Below are 21,435 nucleotides of genomic sequence, written 5' to 3' on the forward strand. Positions count from 1 at the left end.
AATACTCATTACATTGGTGTTATGTCGTCATGATTCTCTTCACTCATGGAGTGTTGTAATGTGCAACTTGTTACCATAAAGGAACAGTTGATGTCAATTTAGTACAATTCTGAATGGGCAGTTATCTGATTTTTTTTAATTTCTCGTCTAAACTTAGGCATCTTCATCGCCCTTCTCCTTCGTTTTGATGTGAGGTAAGCTGCCTGAAGTTGTGAGCAAAGTTATACATGGCCAAATTTTAGATCATGTTGATTCTGAATGGTTTTGACAATGTTAATCAAACTTCACTAATCTGTCAGTAGTAATTAGGTAATGCAGAGTCAGTAAGGAAATTAGATTAGCGTTTTCAAAACCGATTAAATTGCTAATGGTCATAAATTAATGAAACTCTGTTTAGTTATTTGGAATGATTATTCTTAGAATGCCAGACGTACAGTATAATTAAAGTTGCACACTTTTTTACTTATCCTCAATTCCCTTGCAGTATTAATTTTCCCTTTTCCGTCCTTTTTCTGTCTTTCCTTTTCATGGCATCATTTTGTATTTTGTCCATGTTGTGAACGTTGAGTAAAGTGCTTCAGTTTTATTCACATGTAATTGCATATTTGCAGGAAATGTTTTCCAGCAGCTAGTTTGACTTCAGGCGTTATTGTACTTCATCTTGATCTTCATATGAGACTAGTTGTAGCATCATACAGTCAAAATCCTTGAATAGGATGAGTTCAAGTTTGTTTATTGTCATCTGACTGTACATATATACAATTGAATGAATCAATGTTCCTCTAGACCATGATGCACCCACACAATGGATCACACAGCACATAAAACCACAATAGTATACTATAAGTTAATAAAATATAATTCAAAATGCATGTAGTAAAGTGCAACACAGGTCAACAGTTCTCTGTCCCAGTGACAAGGCCTCGGTGGTGGCAGGGTATCATTACTCTCACAGCCTGAGGCAAGAAGCTATTACCCAGTCTGTCAGTCCCAGTCCTGATGCTTCTGTACCTCCTTCCTGATGGTAGTGTGTCAAAGATATTGTGGGATAGGTGGCAGGTTATCTTCAACAAAGCTTTGACCCTTCACCTGCAAAGCTCCAGTAAATGTCGCAAATACGGGGAGTGGGAGGCCGATTATCTCAGCTGATTTTTACTGTCTTCTACAGAATCTTACAGCCCGATGTCTTGCAGCTTCTGTACCCCCACAATGATGCTCCTGTAGAAAGTTATTAGACTGCGCAGGAACCTTGTTACACCTCAATCTTCTCGTTATCGCGGCTGCTGTGTCTTCTTGACCAGTGAGGTGGTGTTATGAGTCCAGGTTGTATCATCTGTTATGTGCACACCAGGAACTTGATGCCCTTCACTGTATCCATGGCACAGCCATTGATATGCAATGGAAAGTGGTTGGCCTGTGCCTTCCTGAAGTCCACAATAATTTCTTTTGTCTTGGCCGTGCTGAGATGCATGTTGCTTTCACAGCACTTTACCTGCCTCTCTACCTCATTTCTGTTGCTGATGAGGCCAAGGACTAATACTATCAGTGAGCTTAACATTACAGTTTGAGCTGAATCTGGCAGTGCATTTATGAGACAGTAGCAGACTAAGCACACATTCATGGGGGCATCGGTGCTCAGTGTAATGGAGCTTGAGATATTGCTGCCAACTCTTCTGACTGGGGTCTTTCCATCAAGAAATCAAAAGTTCCAGTTTCAGAAAGAGGTGTTGAGTCCCAATGACAGTTTACCCACCAGCCTCTGAGAGATGATCATGTTAAACACTGAGCTGAAATCGCTGAACAACATCCTGGTGTATGAGGCATCATCTTTAAGGTGGGACTGGATGGTGTAGAGGTCAAAAGCTATGACATTAGTGGATTGGTTTGAGCAGTAGGCGAACAGGGAAGGGTCCAATGTAACTGGAAGGTGGGATTTTATATGATCCATTATTTGCCGCTCAAAGCACTAAATGATTGTTGAAGTCATTGCCATGGGGCAGTAATCTCTGGCCAGTTGCCATTCTCTTGGGCACTGGAATGATGGTAGCTGCCTGGAAGCCTGCAGAGAAAGTGGACTGTTTCAGGGAGATATTAAAGACAGAGCCTTTCCTACTCTTGGTGGCTTTCTGCTTATTAGCTATTCTGATCTAGTTGTAGGTTAAACAAGTATTCCAATTGCCCTATCTGTCTTTGCTTGTAGGTGCAGGGGGGAGATGCTTAAAATGGCAGATGCTTAAAATGTTTGCCCTTGTTTTGAATTTGGCTTGTTCTTTATTAAGCCATTTGTGGAATATCTGCTGGTTGTGGTAATGAAATCCTTGGATTGAAGTTTAGACTGTTAAACTATCAATGTACAAAAATCGCTAACCTATGTACTTTTCCTGCTCTTTACCAGTTTGAAGAGGAATAGTCGAACGTACTTCTACACCAGCTTCTTGGCTTATGTCTTTGGTCTTGGACTTACCATATATATAATGCACACTTTCAAGCATGCACAGGTAAATTATCCTTTGTGGTTTTAAATACTGCTTGTGCTTTGATTTTTAAAGTCGCTCCTTACTGGTTGTGGAACCAGTTATAGAATGATTCATAGTGTCATGCACAATATGAGTTGCCAAAGTGTAGTGGGTTTCATTGTAATCTGATTCAAGAGCCAGATTCATAATCGCTATTAACCAAAAGAGTTGCAAGACTTCTACAAAGTCCATGCTCACACCACCAAGCTTACTGTTGTGATAAATGTATACCATAAATATAATCTGTTTCTTTTCAAAAATTGCCAACCGTATTTGATGCAGTAAAAGATGAACTTGCTATCTTATCTATTGCATATGCACCCTAAAGTCCACAAGGGGAATTCATCCGATTAGACTATAAGACATGGTTGCCGAATTAGGCCATTTGCCTATTGCATCTGCTTTGCCATTCAATCATGGGTGATTTACTATACCTCTCAACCCTATTCTTCCTTCTCTCTGTAACTTTTGATGTCCTTTCTAATCAAGAACCTATCACCCTCTGCTTTAAATATACTCAATAATGACATCCACAGCCATCTGTGGCAATGAATTTCACAGATTCACCACACTCCAACTAAAAGCAAATTCCTCCTCATCTGTTCTAAAGGGATGTGCTTGTAATTCTTAGGCAGTGCCCTCAGGCCCAGACTCACGATTAGAAACATTCTATTGAGGCTATTCAATGTTTGATAGTTTTCAATGAGATTCTTCCCCCCCCCCCCCCCCCCCATTCTTCTAAACTCCAAGTATAGGCCCAGAGCAGTCAAATGCTCCTCATATATTAACCCTTTTCATTCCTGGGAACCACGTCTGGATCCTCTCGAATACCAGCACATCCTTTCTTAGGGGCCCAAAACTGCTCTCAATACTTCAAACACAGTACGACCAATACCTGAGCATTACATCCTTGCTTTTGTTTTTAGAATTTTATTTGGTATCCTTGTGCTAGTAGTTCATGGGAAATGTAATTATTATATAGTCTGGTATATGTACAAGCTGCACATCAAAGACCCGTGGCTCAAGGGCAGCTGTGTAGCTCTTTTGGGGAAGGAAATCTGACATTCTTAATTTGGCATGTGACTTGAAATACAATGATATGATTATTTCTTAATTGTCCTCTGATCAAATGACAGTATTTCATATCAAAAGTAGTTGGTAGTGGGCAATAAATGCAATGTTTTTTTCAGCCAATCCCCCATCTTGAAGACAGTGGTGTACTTGCATTGTCCCATGACACCGTGCCCCTATTAGATGATTAACTTTATCAGTCGTGTGTACGTCAAAACACACAGTGAAGTGTGTTGATTGAGTCAATAACCAACACATTCCAAGGATGTGCTGGAGATAGCTCGTATGTGTCACTATGCTTCCAGTGCTAACGTAGCATGCCCATAACTTACTTCCTACTAATGTGTATGTTTTTGGAATGTGGGTGGAAACCAGAGGAAAACCACGCGATCACAGGGAGAATGTACAATCTCCTTACCCACAGTGACAGGAATGAACCCCGATCTTGCAGCTTGCACTATAAAGTGTTACATCTTCATGTGCTATTTTTACCCTAAGCAGACACTGTCAATGATGCATAAAATGGCTTGGTATAGCTCATGCAACTAACATTCCCATTCTATCCAATTTTTATTGGTGGATTGCAAAAATTGGTGAGAACCCCAGATCTGTTATGTGCAATGCATCACTGATCTAAAAATTGGAAACTATTAAAAAAGCGATCAACCACAGTAAATCATTCAAAGCCACTGAAATCACATTTCTCTCCCGTTCTGATGTTTGGCCTGAACATCAGCTGAAGCTCTTCACCATGTCTGCATGCTTTTATACATTGAATTACCTCCATATGATTGACTGAAAAGATATTTGCATTAACAAGCAGGTGTACCTAATAAAATGGCCATTGAGAAATGTGATTGAATCCATTCTGGAAATCTGTTCTTGGGTGCACTGAGTTCATGCCAAAGTCACAATAGTTTGAAATTGTGTAGTGAAATAATTTCCTTTGAAATATAAATACATCTTTTACTTGTCAGCCTGCTCTGCTCTACTTGGTGCCTGCTTGTATTGGATTCCCAGTGATTGTTGCTGTGGTTAAAGGAGAACTTACTGACATGTTGAGGTAAGAGTTTTGATTGCTGTATAATAACTGATTTTCAGTTCATATTGTCTCTTGGTGCACTTAGGTGTACAGTATAGGCTCTGTAGCCTTTCAGTCTATAAGCTCAATCTAACCCTTTCTTCCTACATAACTCAATTTTCCTATCATTCATGTGCCCATATAAATTTTAAATGTATTACGCACACAAGCAAACGCGCAAACACGCACACACACAAACACGCACACACACAAACACGCACCCACACACACGCGCGCACACACACCGTGTAAAGAGCTTGCCTCTGTCATCCCCCCCCCACCCCATTTTTTCCTCAGTCACCTTTAAAGTTGTACATTAATACAAGGGGACATACTTTTAAGGTGATTGGAGGAAAGGATAGGGGAGATGTCAGAGGTAAGTTGTTATAGAGTTTTTTACACGTTTGTTAATTGATATTGCATGCAACTATGAACCGCACTTCCGCAAAACTACTTGGCAAAACCTGACTATGTCACCTGTGGAAGTTCATAGATAGCAGGGAAGAGCAGCAGTTATTATACTGTCTGTAGCAACAAAAGCAAACTTTGCTGATTTCTTGAAACTAAATGTAATATACTTCTGCCACTTGATATTGCATTTCTAGTTTATATAGATTATTTTTGCAGTTCATGGTATATTTTTCTTTATGATTAGACTATTAATGAGCCGTTAAGTTCTATGACTGGATGCTCCCAGACTTGCACCTAGTGATGTTAAGACCATAAGACATGGGCACAAAATTCAGCACATAGAGTCTGTTCCATCATTCGATAATAGCATTTTCCCTCTGAACCCCATTCTCCTACCTTCTCCCTACAACTTTTGCTGCCTTTACTAATTAAGTACATAGCAACCTCTGCTTTAAATGTATGTAATGAGTTGTCAGCCCTGGTAATCACGTTTCTGTGATTGCAATTTCATAATTCCAATTTCATACTCTAACCGCATCTGAACCTGTGAGGATTTTCCATTATGATAAATGCAGTTGAGTTTGCCGGCCCTCCTGTGCTCCCTTACCATCACTGTCTGCCCACTGGATTTGGTTCCTACATTTTTGTGCCACAGGTTGTACTGCGAGTAAGTTTCCCACTGTGCATCTTGCTTCTCTGACCATTTTGATCTATGGTGTTGATTCCCCCATGTCCCACTACATTTCCTAGTGTCATGACTTGTTCATTATCAATGCAGATTCAGATTTATTAATTTATCACATGTGCATCAAAACCTAATGTAGATAATGTTGTTATCTACATTAACAACAAATACATCCAAGGATATGCTGGGGGGGGGGGGGGGGGGGGTAGTGCTGCCTCACAGTCCAGTGCCAACATAGCAAGCAACTGTAGCATAGACTTAACGTAGTAATAATAAGTTCTTCATTGATCCTAAGTGGGAAATTATTTTGTTACAGCAACAGCAGCATTTAAAAACACACTTAGCAATAATATTTAATAATAATAAATATAATAATAACTAAAAGTACAGAATAATATGCACAATAATTACTATGCAATAATGTCCTAAATAATGAAACAGACTATTGTATTTTGATGTGTGTTCTCCTAATTCATAGAGATGAACTGTTGTATATGATTCTTGCATTTGGTAGGAAAGATGTTCTGTAACAAACCTTGTGATAGCAGAGCTGAATGAGTCTGTTTGAAAGGATGCTGTGTTGCTTATTCAGTAAGTCATGGAGAGGATGTGCCTGATTGTCCATGATGGATAACAGTTTGTTTAGTGACCTCCTCTCCATCACTAACTCAAGAATCCGGGTTGTAGCCAAGGATGGATCCTGCATTTTTGATTAATTTATTTAGTTTTTTTGAATCATCAGCACCGATGCTGCTCCCCCCACATACAGCAATAAAGAGGACTGCACTCGCTACAACAGAGTGGTAAAAGATTTCCAACATCCTGCTGCACACATTGAAAGATCTCATCTTCTGTAGAAAATAGTCTGCTCATCCCCTTCTTGTAAACAGCTTTGGTGTTGGTTTTCCAGCCAAGTCTGTTGTCGAGGTGAACACCCAAGTATTTGTACCTCTCCACCACTGCACCTTCTCCCAGAGTGTATACAGGACTCGTCACAGTCCTCTTCCTCTTCAAGTCAATCACCATCTCCCTGTTTTTGGTCACATTCAGGGGCAGGTGATTCTTCCCGTGCCACTCCACAAACTTGTCCACCAGCCCTCTGTGCTCTGACCCCTGCCCATCTCTGATACACCCAACCACCGCAGAATCATCAGAGAACTTCTGCAAGTGATGGGATTCAGATTTGTACTGAAAGTGAGGTGTACAGTGCGAACAGAAACGGGGTCAGGACAGTCCCTTGAGGCACTGCAGTGTCACTCACCACCATCTCAGACAGAGCTACCCAGCTGTACAAACTGGGATCTATCTGTCAGGTAGTCAGTAATCCGGGAGATAGTGGATTTGTCTATGTCCATCCTTTGTAGCCAGCTGGCTCGCACAGGCCTTCAGCAGTACCCTGTGGCTGATATCACCCAGTTCTGCAGCCTTGTCTTGATGTAGTCTCTCCAGCTGTCTCTTAACCTGACCTACAGTCACAGTCAGGCAGGAGAAGTTGGTCATCCCCATGGAGGCAGGATACTCCAAATTTAGGGGATTTGGAACACAGGCACTCACCAGGGGGGAGGGAGGGGTGAAGGAGAAAGCTTTGGGGGCAGGGGGAGTATGTGGTTTGGACAAGTGGGGGAGGGTCAGCAGGAGGTCCCATGCTGAACTGCTGAGAAACGTGTTCAATTCGTTGACCCTATCCAGGCAGCCCTCTATCATTAACCTTGAAGCCAGTGATTTGCTTCATGCCCGACCACACGTCCCTTATGTTATTCTTCTGGAGCTTGCACTCCAGCTTCCTCTTGTTGGATTCTTTGCACTCCCTCAGCTTTACCCTCAGTTCACTCTGTATTCACCTCAGTACTTGTCTATCTCCAGACCTGCGAGCTTTCTTCTTCATATTCAAAAGTTCTTTCAGGTCACTGGTGATCCAGGGCTTCTTGTTGGGAAAGCAGCGTACAGACCTGGCTGGCAAGATGGTGTTGATATAGTCTATGGTACAATCAGTCATTTTGTCAGAATGTCTTCCCTGTGGTTCACATAACACACCCCAGACTGTCCTCCTAAGTATTCCTGCAGTGTCTCGTTAACATCCTGAGTCCAGCTCCTTACAATCCTTGTTGACACAGGCTGCTACTGGACAAGAGGCATATACCTGGGTGTTAGCAGGACCAGGTTGTGATCAGATCTGCCAAGTAGGGGAAGGGCAGTGGTACTGTACGTGTCTTTTACATTCCCATACGGAAGGTCCAGTGTTCTATTGTCCTGTGTAGGGCAGCGGACATATTTATAAAAAGTATTGTTACCTTCAGAGAAACATGATTAAAATCCCCAGTAACAGCCACAAAAGCATTAGTTCTCTATTCCCAGTTGCTCCACCAGAAGTGCCTGTGCACATCTCTGGTGAATTATCATTAATTTTTAAAAAGATGTTAGAAGTCAGCAAGTCAGCATCAATGGAAAGAGAAATAGTTAATGTTCCAGGGAGAAAACTGTTTATCAGGACGAGGTTTCAGTAGGTTTGTTGCTGCTGTCTTTTGGTTATTTTTCATATAATTTTTATATTAACTAAAAGTACTTGCCTGAGATATTAGTGATTTTTTTAAAAAACTGGCTTAGCACCAGACCTGGTAAGAATAAGAGTTTGACCAGCCATGAGAAAGTTCATAAGGACTCAGTACATATGACTATGTTAATAGGGAGCATTTGGGTAAGTTAAGACTTTATTTCTTGGATTGTGGGCTGTTGAGTGACATTGTAGAGGTGTGTAAAACAAATACACAGTCTATTTCTCCAAGCTTGAAGCATCAAGAACTAGAAGGCATAGATTTAAGGTGAGAGGAAAGCTACTTAATAGAAAATTGAGGAGCAACTTTTTAATACAGAAGGTAGGATGAATATGGAATGAGCTGTCAGAGAAAATGCTTAAGCAGGAATAATAATATTTGTTAACCTTGATAATAAACCAGGACACTTGGGAGTGAATTGGAACAGAAGGGACTAGGATTAGAAGTGCTTTGTTCCTTGAAAGTAGCATCACCATGCTGTAAAAGACATTTAGCGTAATGACCTTCAGTCAGGGCACTGACTGAAGGAATGGGGACTTTGTGTTGCATTAGGTGAGGGCACACTTGCAGTTCAGTTTTGATCACCCTGTTATAGGAAAAATAAGGTTTCACTGGAAAGAGTACAGAAAAGATTTAAGATGATGTTGCCAGAACTAATGGCTCTGAATCATAGGGAGTGGTTGGCCAGGCTTGGACCTTATTCCTTGGAAAGCAGAGTAGTGAGGGGCCACCCAATAGAACTCCTTAAATTTTTGAGAAGTATAGATAAAGCACCATCCATCATCAAGGACCACCGCCATCCAGGCCTTGTTCTCTTCTTGCTGCTGCCATTAGGAAGAAGGTACAGGAGCCTCAAGACCCTCACCATAACTTCAGGATCTGGTATTACCCCTCAACCATCAGGCTCTTGATAAAGGGATAACTTTACTTGCCCCATCAATGAATTGTTCCCACATCATATGGGGTTACTTCCAAGGACTCTTCGTCTCATGTTCCCTTATTTATTGCTTTATTATTATTATTTTCTTATATTTGCAGTTTTTTTGCATATTGGTTGTCTTGCTGGGTACAGTCTTTCATTTGATTCTATTGTGTTTCTTGTATTTATTGTGATTGCTCACTAGAAAAATGAACCTTAGGTTGTATATGGTGATATATTCACTTTGATAATAAATTTACTTTGAACTTTGAAGGCTGATGCCCAGTTTTTGTCCTTCCACCCCCCCCCCCCCCCCCCACCAGGCTAAGCAGGGTCCAAAAGAAAAGGGCATAGGTTTAGGGTGAGAGGGTGAAGATTTAAAGGGAACATGAACAGCAAATTTTCTGCACAGAGGGTGGTGAATACATGGAATGAGCTTCCAGAGGAAGTGATTCAGGCAGGTACAGTAGTATCATTCAAGAAGCACTTGGATAGGTACATGGAAGAGGTGGTGGGTGCTTGGAGGGATATAGGCCAAATGCAGGATATTTGGACTAGCTGGTGGGCAAAAGGGCCTTTTTTTCTGTGTTGTTGCTCTGTGACTCAACGACATTAACATTTAAAAGACATTTTAGTCAAGTACATGGATAGGAAACTTGCAGAGGGATATGGGTCAAATGTGGGCAAAGGGGACTAGCTTAGATGAGCATTGCTGGATTCTGTTGTTTTAATCCGAGGTTCTTTCAAAAGTAAGGAAAAAGGCAGAAAACTTGTTACTGTTTTATTGTATTAAGTGTTAATAGAACAAAGTTGAAAACGGACAGTGTTAGAGGTCTACTAATTGAAGAGAGTCAAAAGATGGCGCTCAGCATGGAGCAGCTCTTTGTATTACAGATAATAAACGTGCATTTGAATTCATAGATAAGAGCCAACCAATGATTAAACTCTCATTCATATAATGCAGCACCAAGAAAAGCTTCCAGTACTTTATGGAATTATGTCAATATAACCATTAGGAGATGCGTTGTCAACTGCATATACCCACTGTAACCACTAGGAAAGATATTAAGCTGTTAGATGCATACAAAAACAACTTAAATGCAAGCAGATAATTGATTGTTAAACTGCAAAGGAAAAAAAACATGAAATGGTCTAATTGGAGTTAAACAGTTGCATCCAACAATCTTTTCTCTCACCCCCCCACCCCCCCGTGCTAAATCACATATTTAGAATCATTACATCTGAAAATTCTGAGCCAGAAAAACTTGTGGTTTCTACTTTAAGTATAAAATAATTAAAAGCTACCAAAGTTAGGAAGTATCAAAGGGTGTACTTCAGAGTATTCATAGGATTGTCATTGTTAGGCAGACAAACTTAAGTAAGTTTGAACTATTCTATTAACGGTAGCATTTAAACAAGTAAAATTTATAATAAGGCAAAATAATATGAATAATATGACATTAAATATTGACATAATCCAGTGAAAGAAATCCAATCCATCAGATTGATGTATTTTAGCTGCTTCTTTATGGATATGATTGGCCAATTGTAAGTAGGGAAATTGGCAAAAATATAACAAATGTGAAATGTGTTCCTTGGTCAAAGTCGATGTGACATGGTAATCCCCATGTAGGTATGTAGCCTTTGATCAGAGTTTTTGCTGTTGTGTGTTGCAGTGGCTTTCCTTACATCCATCCATCTTAAAAACCTGTCCACTATTATCAGTACATCTGCGTATCCTTGGCACTTTGGCAAAGAAATGTACTCCACCTGTAAATGTAAAAATGGGCCAGCAGGTGTGGAGCGCTTAGTTATGCCAGCCCTTCTGCTTCTCCAGGATTCATTCTCTGCCATGTCATACATCTGTTCATCGAGCTTGTGGCCTGAACTTTGGATTCCACCACCATCAGGAGAATCTTTTGATCATCTTTTCCACTCCAATGTGTCCTAGGGGAGTGTATTTGTTGTACCAGATAAGGAAGCAACACAGTTGGGATACCAGTCTGTGACTAGTGCCATATTTCTATACTCCATAACTGTTTAACTTTCCACCAGTTGTATGACATCCATAAGTTCTTGTACTAGTTAGCCATTCTTCATTGGGGTTCCTGCACCTGTAAGAGATCCTCTTTGTCTTCATAAGTTTCCAAAATTATGAACAACTCCAAAAGCATATCACTGCTCACTGTAGATGGGCTGATTTTCACTCTGTCAACTTGCAGGTTTCAGTGAAAGCTTTCAGTTCTACCTGTTGCTCAGAGGTACCACCAGGTTCCTGATGCCGGCATTTCAGTCCCAGTGACTAAGGCTCATTCAGCCATTCGAATTCCAACCTCGATTATTGAGGGGGCATCAGTATTTAGAATCAGTTCTTTTAGACCATAAGGTATAAGAGCAGAATCAAGTCATTTGGCCCCTCAAGTCTGCTCTGCCATTTCATCGTGGCTGATCCAGTTTTCCCCTCAGTCCCAATCTCCTGCTTTCTCCCCATCTCCCTTTATACCCTGACCAATCAGGAATCTATCACCCTGCCTTTAAATATATGTAAAGACTTAGCCTCCACAGCTGCCTATGACAATGAATTCCATAGATTCCCCATTCTCTGGTTAAAGAAATTCCTCCTCATCTCTGTTCTAAAAGGATATCCCTCTATTCTGCGGCTGTGTCCTCTGGTCTTAGACTCTCCCACCTTAGGAAGCATCCTCCCCACATCCACTCTTTTAAAGCTTTTCACTATTCAATAAGTTTCAATTAGGTCACCCCTCTTTCTTCTGAATTGCAGTAAATACAGGCCCAGAGACATCAAACAATCTTCATACAACAAGCCATTCAATCCACGAATCATTTTCGTGAACCTGCTCACGCTATTCGAAGTGAGGCCTCACCAGTGCTTCATAATGTCTCAGCATTACATCCTTGCTTTTATATTCTAGTCCTCTTGAAATGAATACTAACACAAACTCCACTTACAAGTTGACCTTTATGGAATCCTGAACAAGGACTCTCAAGTCCCTGTGCATCCCAGTTTTTTGTATTTTCTCTCCATTTAGAACAAATATACGACCATACACTTACCAATTTGCTATTTCTTTGCCCATTCTCCTAATCTGTCCTTTTGTAGCGTCTCTACTACCTCAAAACTACCTGCCCCTCTGCCTAACTTCATATTGTCAGCAACCTTTGCAAAAAGCCATCAATTTTGTCATCTAAATTGTTGAAATATAACAAAAAGTATTGGTTCCAACACAGACCTCTGTGGAACACCACTGGTCACTGGCAACCAGCCAGAAAAGTCTCCCTTTATTTCCACTCTTTGCCTCCTGCCAATCAGCCACAGCTTTATTCATTCTAGAATCTTTCCTGTAATAGCATGGGCTCGTAGCTTATTGAGTAACCTCGTGTGGTATCTTGTCAAATGTCTTCTGAAAATCCAAGTGCACAACATCAAATGAATCTTCCTTGTCTATCTTGCTTGTTATTTCTTCAAAGAATTCCAACAGATTTGTCAGGCAGGACTTTCTCTTGAGGAAACCATGTTGACTTCAGCCTATTTTATCATGTGCCTCCAAATTCCGAGACCTCATCCTGAATAATCAACTCCGACATCTTCCCAAGTTAAACAAAATTAAACAAAAGCACATGAAGTGTGAACTTCAGAGCCTCCAAACCTGGAGCTGCTAAAGCCCAATGGCTGGCAGAGCAACAATTGTTCCCAAATCAGGTAGTGTGGTACCCAAGACTCCTTGGGTAGGTGAGTGACCAGTCAAATGCAGGCAGATGGTGCCGAACGCCTTTTAATTTTTCACTCTTGTTGCTGATTTCGATCTTGTTCGATGTTTTAATCAGTGTAGAGTAATGGAGCCAATCACAGGTTTGCTTCCACCATCAGGTCTCATCAGAATCCACTCACAGCGATGGCCACCCTGACTGTACCTGCACTCTCAAGATTCTAGTTTGCCGAATACCCCAGGAGATTGCAAAAGCACCAGGTCATTTAGTTGGTTCCAAAGAACATCTTTCAAAGGGAAGTTACAGGCTGCAGCAATCACAGTTTAGAAGAAGTATATGCTAAAGTATTTACAGGTTTTGTCAGCTGTCTGTAAACACCACCATTGGTCGCTAGTGCTTTCTTGTAATTCTTTGGAGTTCAGATGGTGTCACTGTCTTGGGGGACTCTTGAATGTAGATGGTGCTTCCCAGGGTGGAGCTTTAATAGTAATGTCAGTAGAAGTGTCACTAGCAGGGCCACCCACTTGAAGTTATGGATGCACTGTTTGAAATTGACTCAGTTTGCTCTGAGACTTTTAATAAAATTATTATTTTAAAAATTTTTTTATTGAGGTAGAGTGTGGAATAGGTCCTTCCAGCCCTTGGAGCCATGCCAGCCAGCAATCCCCCCCGATTTAATCCTAGCGTATCACAGGACAGTTTACAATGACCAGTTAACCAAATAACCTACCAACCAGTATGCCTTTGGACTGTGGGAGGAAACTGGAGCACCCGGAAGAAACCCATGCAGTCACAGTGAGAACATGCAAACACTTTCCAGGCAGCAGCAGGAAGTGTACTTCAATTTTATCATGTTTTATTTTCACTGGTGCAGCTAATGCAGCGATTTGCTCTTTAGACTTTTTACTGTCTCTATCATACTGTTTTTGTAGTTTATAGTGTCTTGTGTTCTTTCCCAATTGACTAGTGAAAATCTTTACTCCATTAAGTTTTTAATTTGTTCGTGAATTTGATCAAACCGATCACGTGGTCTTATCTTTCAATCACCAGTAGCCACTCCAGGGTTTTCCTTTCCCCTCAGCGGTTTTCTGGATTTTACTGCATGCCCCCTTATTCTTAATAAACTTAACATTGTTGGCATTTTTCGTCCTGATGGTCCAAACTATCAAACTGAGATGCTTTATTCAGGTCAGAGCTCATAGTAGATTTTACAACTTTGGCCATTGTTTTGATTCAGTCTTAATTACTACTTACTTTAACAACAATCGCAAAATAAGTTTGCAGCTGAAATTAGATTAGGATGTCCTGCTACCCAAATTCAATTTCTTTTCTGTGCTGTTCTAGCCTGCATGTATTTAAGTTTTCTCATGTGCACTGTTGGCTTGCACACATTTAATTTTTTTTTAATCTGTGCTTCGTTGCTTCTGTGCATTTAATTTTTTATTAGATCCTGTACCGGCTTGCTTGTGGCTCTAGTGGCTTGTTTCTTTTTGCTGATCTATTTTTTTTAAATAGTAATGAGTTAGGAATAGTTCCTCAGTCCTAACTCCCATCTGCTGATGTTGAAGCCAGAGTTAAGTTTTCTGTCAGACAAATCGGAACAGGAATCAGAATCTTGTCCCTTTCGTTTAGGCACCAAAAATTTCCACTTTGTAGGGTTTGCTGGAAAGCATGTCTCAAAGGTGCACTGTATCTCTAAATAAATATTCTAAGCCTTTAAACTTGGTAGCCATCCTGCTAACTGCACCATTTTGTTAGATTCTGATGTTTAAAAATTGGAGGTTCTTTCAGAAGTCACGAGAGAGGTACTAAAATTGTTGTTTTATGATTGTTTTATTAAGTGCTAGTTGAACAGACAGCAATAGAGATCTGGTAATTAGAGAGGGAGGGAGAGTCAAAAGGTGGTGCTCAGCATGGTGCAATTGTTACTCTGGATAAAAAAAATTCCATTCAAATTTGTCGATAAGAATCAACCAATGAGAAAGCTCATTCGAATAATGCCACTTCCAGAGCTTTCTAGAATTATAAATATTAGGAGACACATTGAACAAATTCATATATCCTCTGACCTCTAGGAAGCATTTTACACTGTTGCATGCATACAAGAACAACAAATTACAAGCAGATATTTGTTAAACTGCAAGGAAAGTAACAATTCAACAGTCCAGTCTAAGAATGAAGTGGTCAAATCCCACAGCATGGTGGTTGGTATGGATAAGTTGGGCTTGAGCTTGTTTCTGTGCTTTATATTTCTCTGACTCTTAAGATATAAACATCATGTGAAAAGGCATTGCCTCATTAATTCTCTTGGGTTGATTGGCATTCATACTCAGCCAGCTGCAAAGACAAACTGTCTGATTGTTCTCAAGCTGCAGAGTAACAACCATACCAAATCTCCACCTTAATCTTTGATGTCCAGTTAATCCAGAAACAGTCACAGTTAATGCAACCTCACTACTGATCCATTGAAAATACCTGAAATTCAAAATTCATCTGTACAACGGGAAAACAGGCATAAACCCATTTTTGTCTTGTTTCGTCAAGCAATACTAAGGCAGTTGCCCAAAGTTATTCTCTTTTTGATTTGTTTTTTTTGGCTAGAGCGGAATAACTGAGGTCCCAGTAAAAATATTACAGGATAGTAGGAAGCTTTGTAAAGGTTCCTACTGTTTAAATTTATAAAGGGGAACTGGACAGTTTGACTGCAAATATGGAACATTCAGTTCTGTTTAGAAAAGTTGGTATGTTATAAAGAAAACTCCTGGGCTGGCTTTCTATTCTTTTATATCTTTGGATTATCGCATTCTAAATTGGGGAGAATTCAGCTATCATGGGATGTGATCTCATCTATTGCATGCTTTTGATACCTCCGTAACAATCACTTTGTATTTTAAATTCATTTTGGCCGATCTGTCAGAACAACTAGGAGTTGATCAATGCACATAAAATGCTGGAGGAAGTCAGTAGGTCTGGCAGTACCAATGGAGTCAATTTTTGGGCCGAGGCCCTTCATTGAGATTAAAATGGAAAGGCAGAGAAACCAAAATAAGAAGGCAGGGGGTGGGGGGGGGGGAGGACAATGGTTGAGACCAGGTGAAAGGGGGGGAAGGGGGTGGGGGGGAAGGTGGGTGGGAGGGTTGGTTGGGGAGGATGGATGAAACAAGAAGCTAGGAAGTGATAGCTGGAAGAGGTATGGAGCAGAAAAAGATGCAATGTGATAGGAGATGACAGACCACAGGAGAATGGGAAGCAGGGGAACCAGAAGAAGGTGAGGAGACGAGAAGAGACAAGGGAAACCAGAATGGGTAGTGGAAAAAGAGAGTTGGTGGGGGGGGGGGGGGGAAGCAAAATTACCAGAAGTTCAAAGTTCAATTTGTTATCAAAGTACATATATGTCACCATATACAACTCTGAGATTCACTTAATTATGGGCATCCACCATAAATACAAGAAACACTAGAATCAATGAAAGAATGTCCCCAACTGATGTGCAAAAGATAAACTGTGTAAATACAATGTAACTCCCTGGGTCGCCTCAGGCTGGCTCAGCTCGTTTCGTCTAGGGGGAGCAGCCTTCGGCCCCGCCAAACTGGGTAATCAGCTGGTGTGGATGCTGTGTGATGTCCCCACCTCACCCAAAAACAGACAGTACACCATATGCGATTAAATGAGTACACTTTATAAAGGTTACTATAACTAAGGGATTAATAACGATACAGTATATATGAAGAGAAAATTAAAGAAAAGGCGCCAAACTTATCAAAGTCCAAACCACTTCGTGCACAACCGTTGGAGCTCAATTACTGAAGTCTTCTGGCCACCATTCGATCCCCTCCGAACTCCTCGACTCGCAGCTCAGGACCCTCCGAACTCTTCGACTCTCCAAACAGCTCAGGACCCTCCGAGTGGTCAACCAAGCACATCTAGCTTCATCCTCCCCCCTCCTCGGAGAATCTCCCGGCCTCGGACCCCCCTTTGGGGTCCGATCCTCGCCCAGCTTAGAGCATTGCATCCTCTCTCTCGACCCCCTCGCGCCGATCTGCCCAAAAGCCAGTCAACAAAAGCTTACAGACTCAGAAGAAAGAACATTAATCCCCATTTGGTTTACAAAGGAATACCATTCTCGTTATCAGTAAATTAGCATTCCTGCTAGTTAACAAAAAGAAACCCTCTTTACAACAAAAACAAATAATAATAAATAAATAAGCTATAATTGGAGAATATGAGATGAAGAGTCCTTGAGAGTGAGTCCACAGGTTGCAGGAACAATTAAGTGATGGTGTGAGTAAAGTTCATGAGCCTGATGATTGAGGGGTAATAACTGTTCCTGAACCTGGTGGTGTATTACCTACTTCCTGATGGCAACAGTGAGAAGAGAGTGTGGCTTGGATGTTGGGGGTCCTTAATGGATGCTGCTCTCTTGCAACAGGGCTTCTTATACATGTGCTGAATAGTGAGGAGGGCTTTACCTGTGCTCAATGGATTGCATCCAGTATTTATAGACAATAGATAATAGGTGCAGAAGTAGACCATTCGGCCCCTCGAGTCTGCACCGCCATTCTGAGATCATGGCTGATCATTCACTATCAATACCCAGTCCCTGCCTTGTTCCCATATCCCTTGATTCCCCTATCCATCAGATATCTATCCAGCTCCTTTTGAAAGCATCCAGAGAATTGGCCTCCACCGTCTTCCGAGGCAGTGCATTCCACACCTCCACAACTCTCTGGGAGAAGAAGCTCTTCCTCAACTCTGTTTTAAATAACTGACCTCTTATTCTCAATCCATGCCCTCTGGTACTGGACTCTCCCAACATCTGGAACATATTTCCTGCCTCAATCCTATCAAATCCTTTAATTATCTTAAACGTTTCAATCAGATCCCCTCTCAATCTCCTCAATTTCAGCGTGTACAAGCCCAATCTCTCCAATCTCACTGCGTAAGACAGCCCTGCCATCCCAGGAATCAACCTAGTGAATCTATGCTGCACTTCCTCAATTGCCAGAATGTCCTTCCTTAAACTGGAGACCAAAACTGTACACAATATTCCAGGTGTGGTCTCACCAGGGCCCTGTACAAATGCAAAAGAACATCCTTGCTCTTGTATTCAATTCCCCTTGTAACAAAGGCCAACATTCCATTTGCCCTCTTCACTGCCTGTTGCACTTGCTCATTCACCTTCATTGACTGGTGAACTAGGACTCCTAGGTCTCTTTGCATTTCTCCCTTACCTAACTCGACACTGTTCAGACAATACTCTGCCCTCTTGTTCCTGCTTCCAAAGTGGATAACTTCACATTTATTCACATTGAATGACATCTGCCAAGTATCTGCCCACTCACTCAGCCTATCCAAGTCTCCCTGTATTCTCCTAACGTCCTCTTCGCATGTCACACTGCCACCCAGTTTAGTATCGTCAGCAAACTTGCTGATATAGTTTTCAATGCCCTCATCTAAATCATTGACATAAATCGTAAAGAGCTGTGGTCCCAATTTAGAGCCCTGTGGTACCCCACTAGTCACCTCCAGCCAGTCTGAGAAACACCCATTCACTGCTACCCTTTGCTTTCTATCTGCCAACCAGTTTTCTATCCATGTTGAAACCCTGCCCCCAATGCCATGAGCTCTGATTTTACTCACCAATCTCCTATGTGGCACCTTATCGAATGCCTTCTGAAAATCTAGGTACACAACATCTACTGGCTTACCCTCATTTAACATCCTTGTTACACCCTCAAAAAACTCCAACAGATTAGTCAAGCATGATTTGCCCTTGGTAAATCCATGCTGGCTCGGCCTAATCCTATTTCTGCCATCTAGATGTGCCACTATTTCGTCCTTAATAATGGACTCAAGCATCTTCCCCACGACTGACGTTAGGCTAACAGGGCGATAGTTCTCCGTTTTCTCCTTCCCTCCCTTCTTGAAAAGTGGGACAACATTAGCCACTCTCCAATCTTCAGGAACTGATCCTGAATCTAAGGAACATTGGAAAATGATTACCAATGCATCCGCAATTTCCTGAGCCATTACCAATGCATCCCCAATTTCCTGTAGGTTCTTCCATTCGAGGACATTGGTGTTTCTATTCCAGGCCTTAGTGCAACCAGTCAGATTTCTTTCCACCACACATCTGTAGAAATTCATCAAAGCATAAGGTATCTTGCCGAGACTTTGTAAACTTCTAAGAAAAGAGGCACTGCTGTACTTTCTCATAATGCCAGTTGCGCTCTGGACCCAGAACATATCCTCTGAAATGATAACACTCTTCCCGCAATGAGGACTAGCTCATGGATCTTTGGTTTCCTCGTCTTGAAGTCAAAATGATCAGCTCCTTATTCTTTCTGACAATGAGTGAGAGATTGTGGTTATTGGCACCATTCAGCCAGATTTTCAATCTCCGATATGCTGATTCATCAACATTTTTGATTCGGCTAATGACAGTGCTGTCATCAGCAATCTGAAATATGGCTATGGCATTTGAGCAGTTCTTAGCCAAACTGTCCTAAATATAAAGCCAGTAGAGCAGGGGCCTAAGCACACAGCCTTGTGGTGCACCTGTACTGATGGAGATCATAGAGAAGATGTTGGCAATCTGAACTAATTGGCGTCTGCAAGTGAGGAAATCATGGAACCAGTTGCACAAGGAAGTACTGAGGCCAAGGTCTTGAAACTTATTGATTAGTTTTGAGGAGATGATCATACTGAATGCGGAGCTTCAGTCAACGAAGAACATCCTCACTTCACCATCCAGATGTTCCAGGGTTGAGTGAAGAGCCATTGAAGTGGCATCTGCTACTGACCTGTTGTAATGCCAGGCAAAACGGACCAAATTCAAATTTCTTCTCAGGTGGGAGTTGATGTGTTCCAACACTATCCTTTTAAAGCGTGGATGATAGTCATAGTGGCAGGTTACCACATTCTTCTTGGGTAGCAGTATAATTGAAGCCTGCTTGAAGCAGGAGGGTACCTGAAACCACCAAAGCAACAAGTTAAAGATATTGGTAAGCATTCTTGTCAGATGAACAACACAGGTCTTTATACTCAGCCAATTACCCTGTCTGGGCCAGATGCTTTCTGTAGGTTCACTCTCCTGAAGGATGCTCTAATGTTGGCCTCAGACTGAAATCAGAGGTTTATTGGGGCTGTGGCAATTTAAGATTGCTTCATGGTTTGACAGTAAAGTAAGCATAAAAAGCATTGAGCTCATCTGGGAGCAAAGCTTTGTTACCTATGTTGCTTGATAGCATTCAAGTCCTGCCACATCTACTGAATATCCTTCAGTGATTCAAGTTTGGTGTAGAATTCCCACTTCACATGTGAAATGGCTTTGTGGAGATTGTTCCTGGATCTTTTGAAATTTATTTGGTTGCCAGACCTGATTGCTGCAGTCTGTCCCTCAACAACAGAACAGAGTTCATTCAGGCTTCTGGTTGGGCAAGACTGAATGATTTTGAGGGGACACACTTGTCTACAACTGTTTTTATAAAGTCTGTGACAACCTTAGTGTATTTGTTCAACTTCTCTGAGTCCTTCAACATGGTCCAGACCACTAACTTGAAGCAATCCCGTAAGCGCTCTTCTGCCTCCCGTGGCCACCTCTTTGTTGTCGTTATCTCTGGAGCCTTGCTCTTTAACCTCTGTATGCAGGTAAGAGGAGGGCAGCCTCTTCATACCTTCAATGATCAGAAAGTGATCAGGTTTCCTGAAATGTGGTCCAGGCATGGAATGGTAGGCATTCTTAATTGTAGTATTGCAGTTGTTGAATGTGTTGGGATCCCTGGTGCTGCAGGTGATATGTTGATAATAATTGGGCAGAGATTTCTTCAATGAAGCCTGATTGAAGTCCCTGATGATTGTTTGAACGACTTTGGTGTAGACTATTACTTGTTTGTTGATGGTGGCACACAGAATCTCGAGTGCCTGCTTAATGTCGGCCTTTGACATTATGTAAACTGCAGTCAGGATCATGGAGGAGAATCCCCAAGGTTAACTAAAATGGTCAGTACTTAATTAAATGTTCCGGGGGTGGGGTCAAGGGTGTGACAGGACTGCTGTGTTCAGGCACCACAAAGAGTTTATCATGAAACACAGATCCTACCATTTCTCTCTCCAGATCAGCGGTGTGGTCTACTCTGTGTATTGAGAAGCCCTCAGGTCTTACTAATATATCTGGCATGTCTGGAATGAGCCATGTCTCTGTGAAACAGAGAACAGAGCAATTCCTCATTTCCCTCTGATACTGCAATCTTGGCCAGAGGTACTCAGTCTTGTTCTGCAGTGACTGGGAACTTGGCTGACAAGTTGCTGGGTAGAGGGAGGTTCATTCCTTAGTGTTTCAGTCTGGCTTGGATTCCTCCCCTCCTCCCTCACTTCTGGCCATGGCGATGTACCTTCGTCTCCCTAAAGGTGCCACACCTGTATGCTTGAGAGTTAATTGCATTGAGTCCTTCAGAAGATTGTAAAATTGC

The 21,435-nt window shown here is 41.6% G+C and overlaps 1 protein-coding gene across 2 annotated transcripts in view; it reads left to right on the top strand.

Moving 5' to 3' along the window:
- hm13 (histocompatibility (minor) 13) overlaps nucleotides 1-21,435 on the top strand; it is a 104,201-nt gene that overhangs the window by 61,838 nt on the left and 20,928 nt on the right. For both annotated transcript variants that reach the window (XM_059980898.1, XM_059980899.1), the window contains 3 exons: nucleotides 158-194; nucleotides 2,396-2,498; nucleotides 4,565-4,650. In XM_059980898.1, the coding sequence (XP_059836881.1) occupies nucleotides 158-194; nucleotides 2,396-2,498; nucleotides 4,565-4,650 (226 nt within the window). The remainder of the gene's footprint in view (nucleotides 1-157; nucleotides 195-2,395; nucleotides 2,499-4,564; nucleotides 4,651-21,435) is intronic.

The sequence above is a fragment of the Hypanus sabinus genome, chromosome 9 (assembly GCF_030144855.1).
Source record: "Hypanus sabinus isolate sHypSab1 chromosome 9, sHypSab1.hap1, whole genome shotgun sequence".
Taxonomy (NCBI): domain Eukaryota; kingdom Metazoa; phylum Chordata; class Chondrichthyes; order Myliobatiformes; family Dasyatidae; genus Hypanus; species Hypanus sabinus.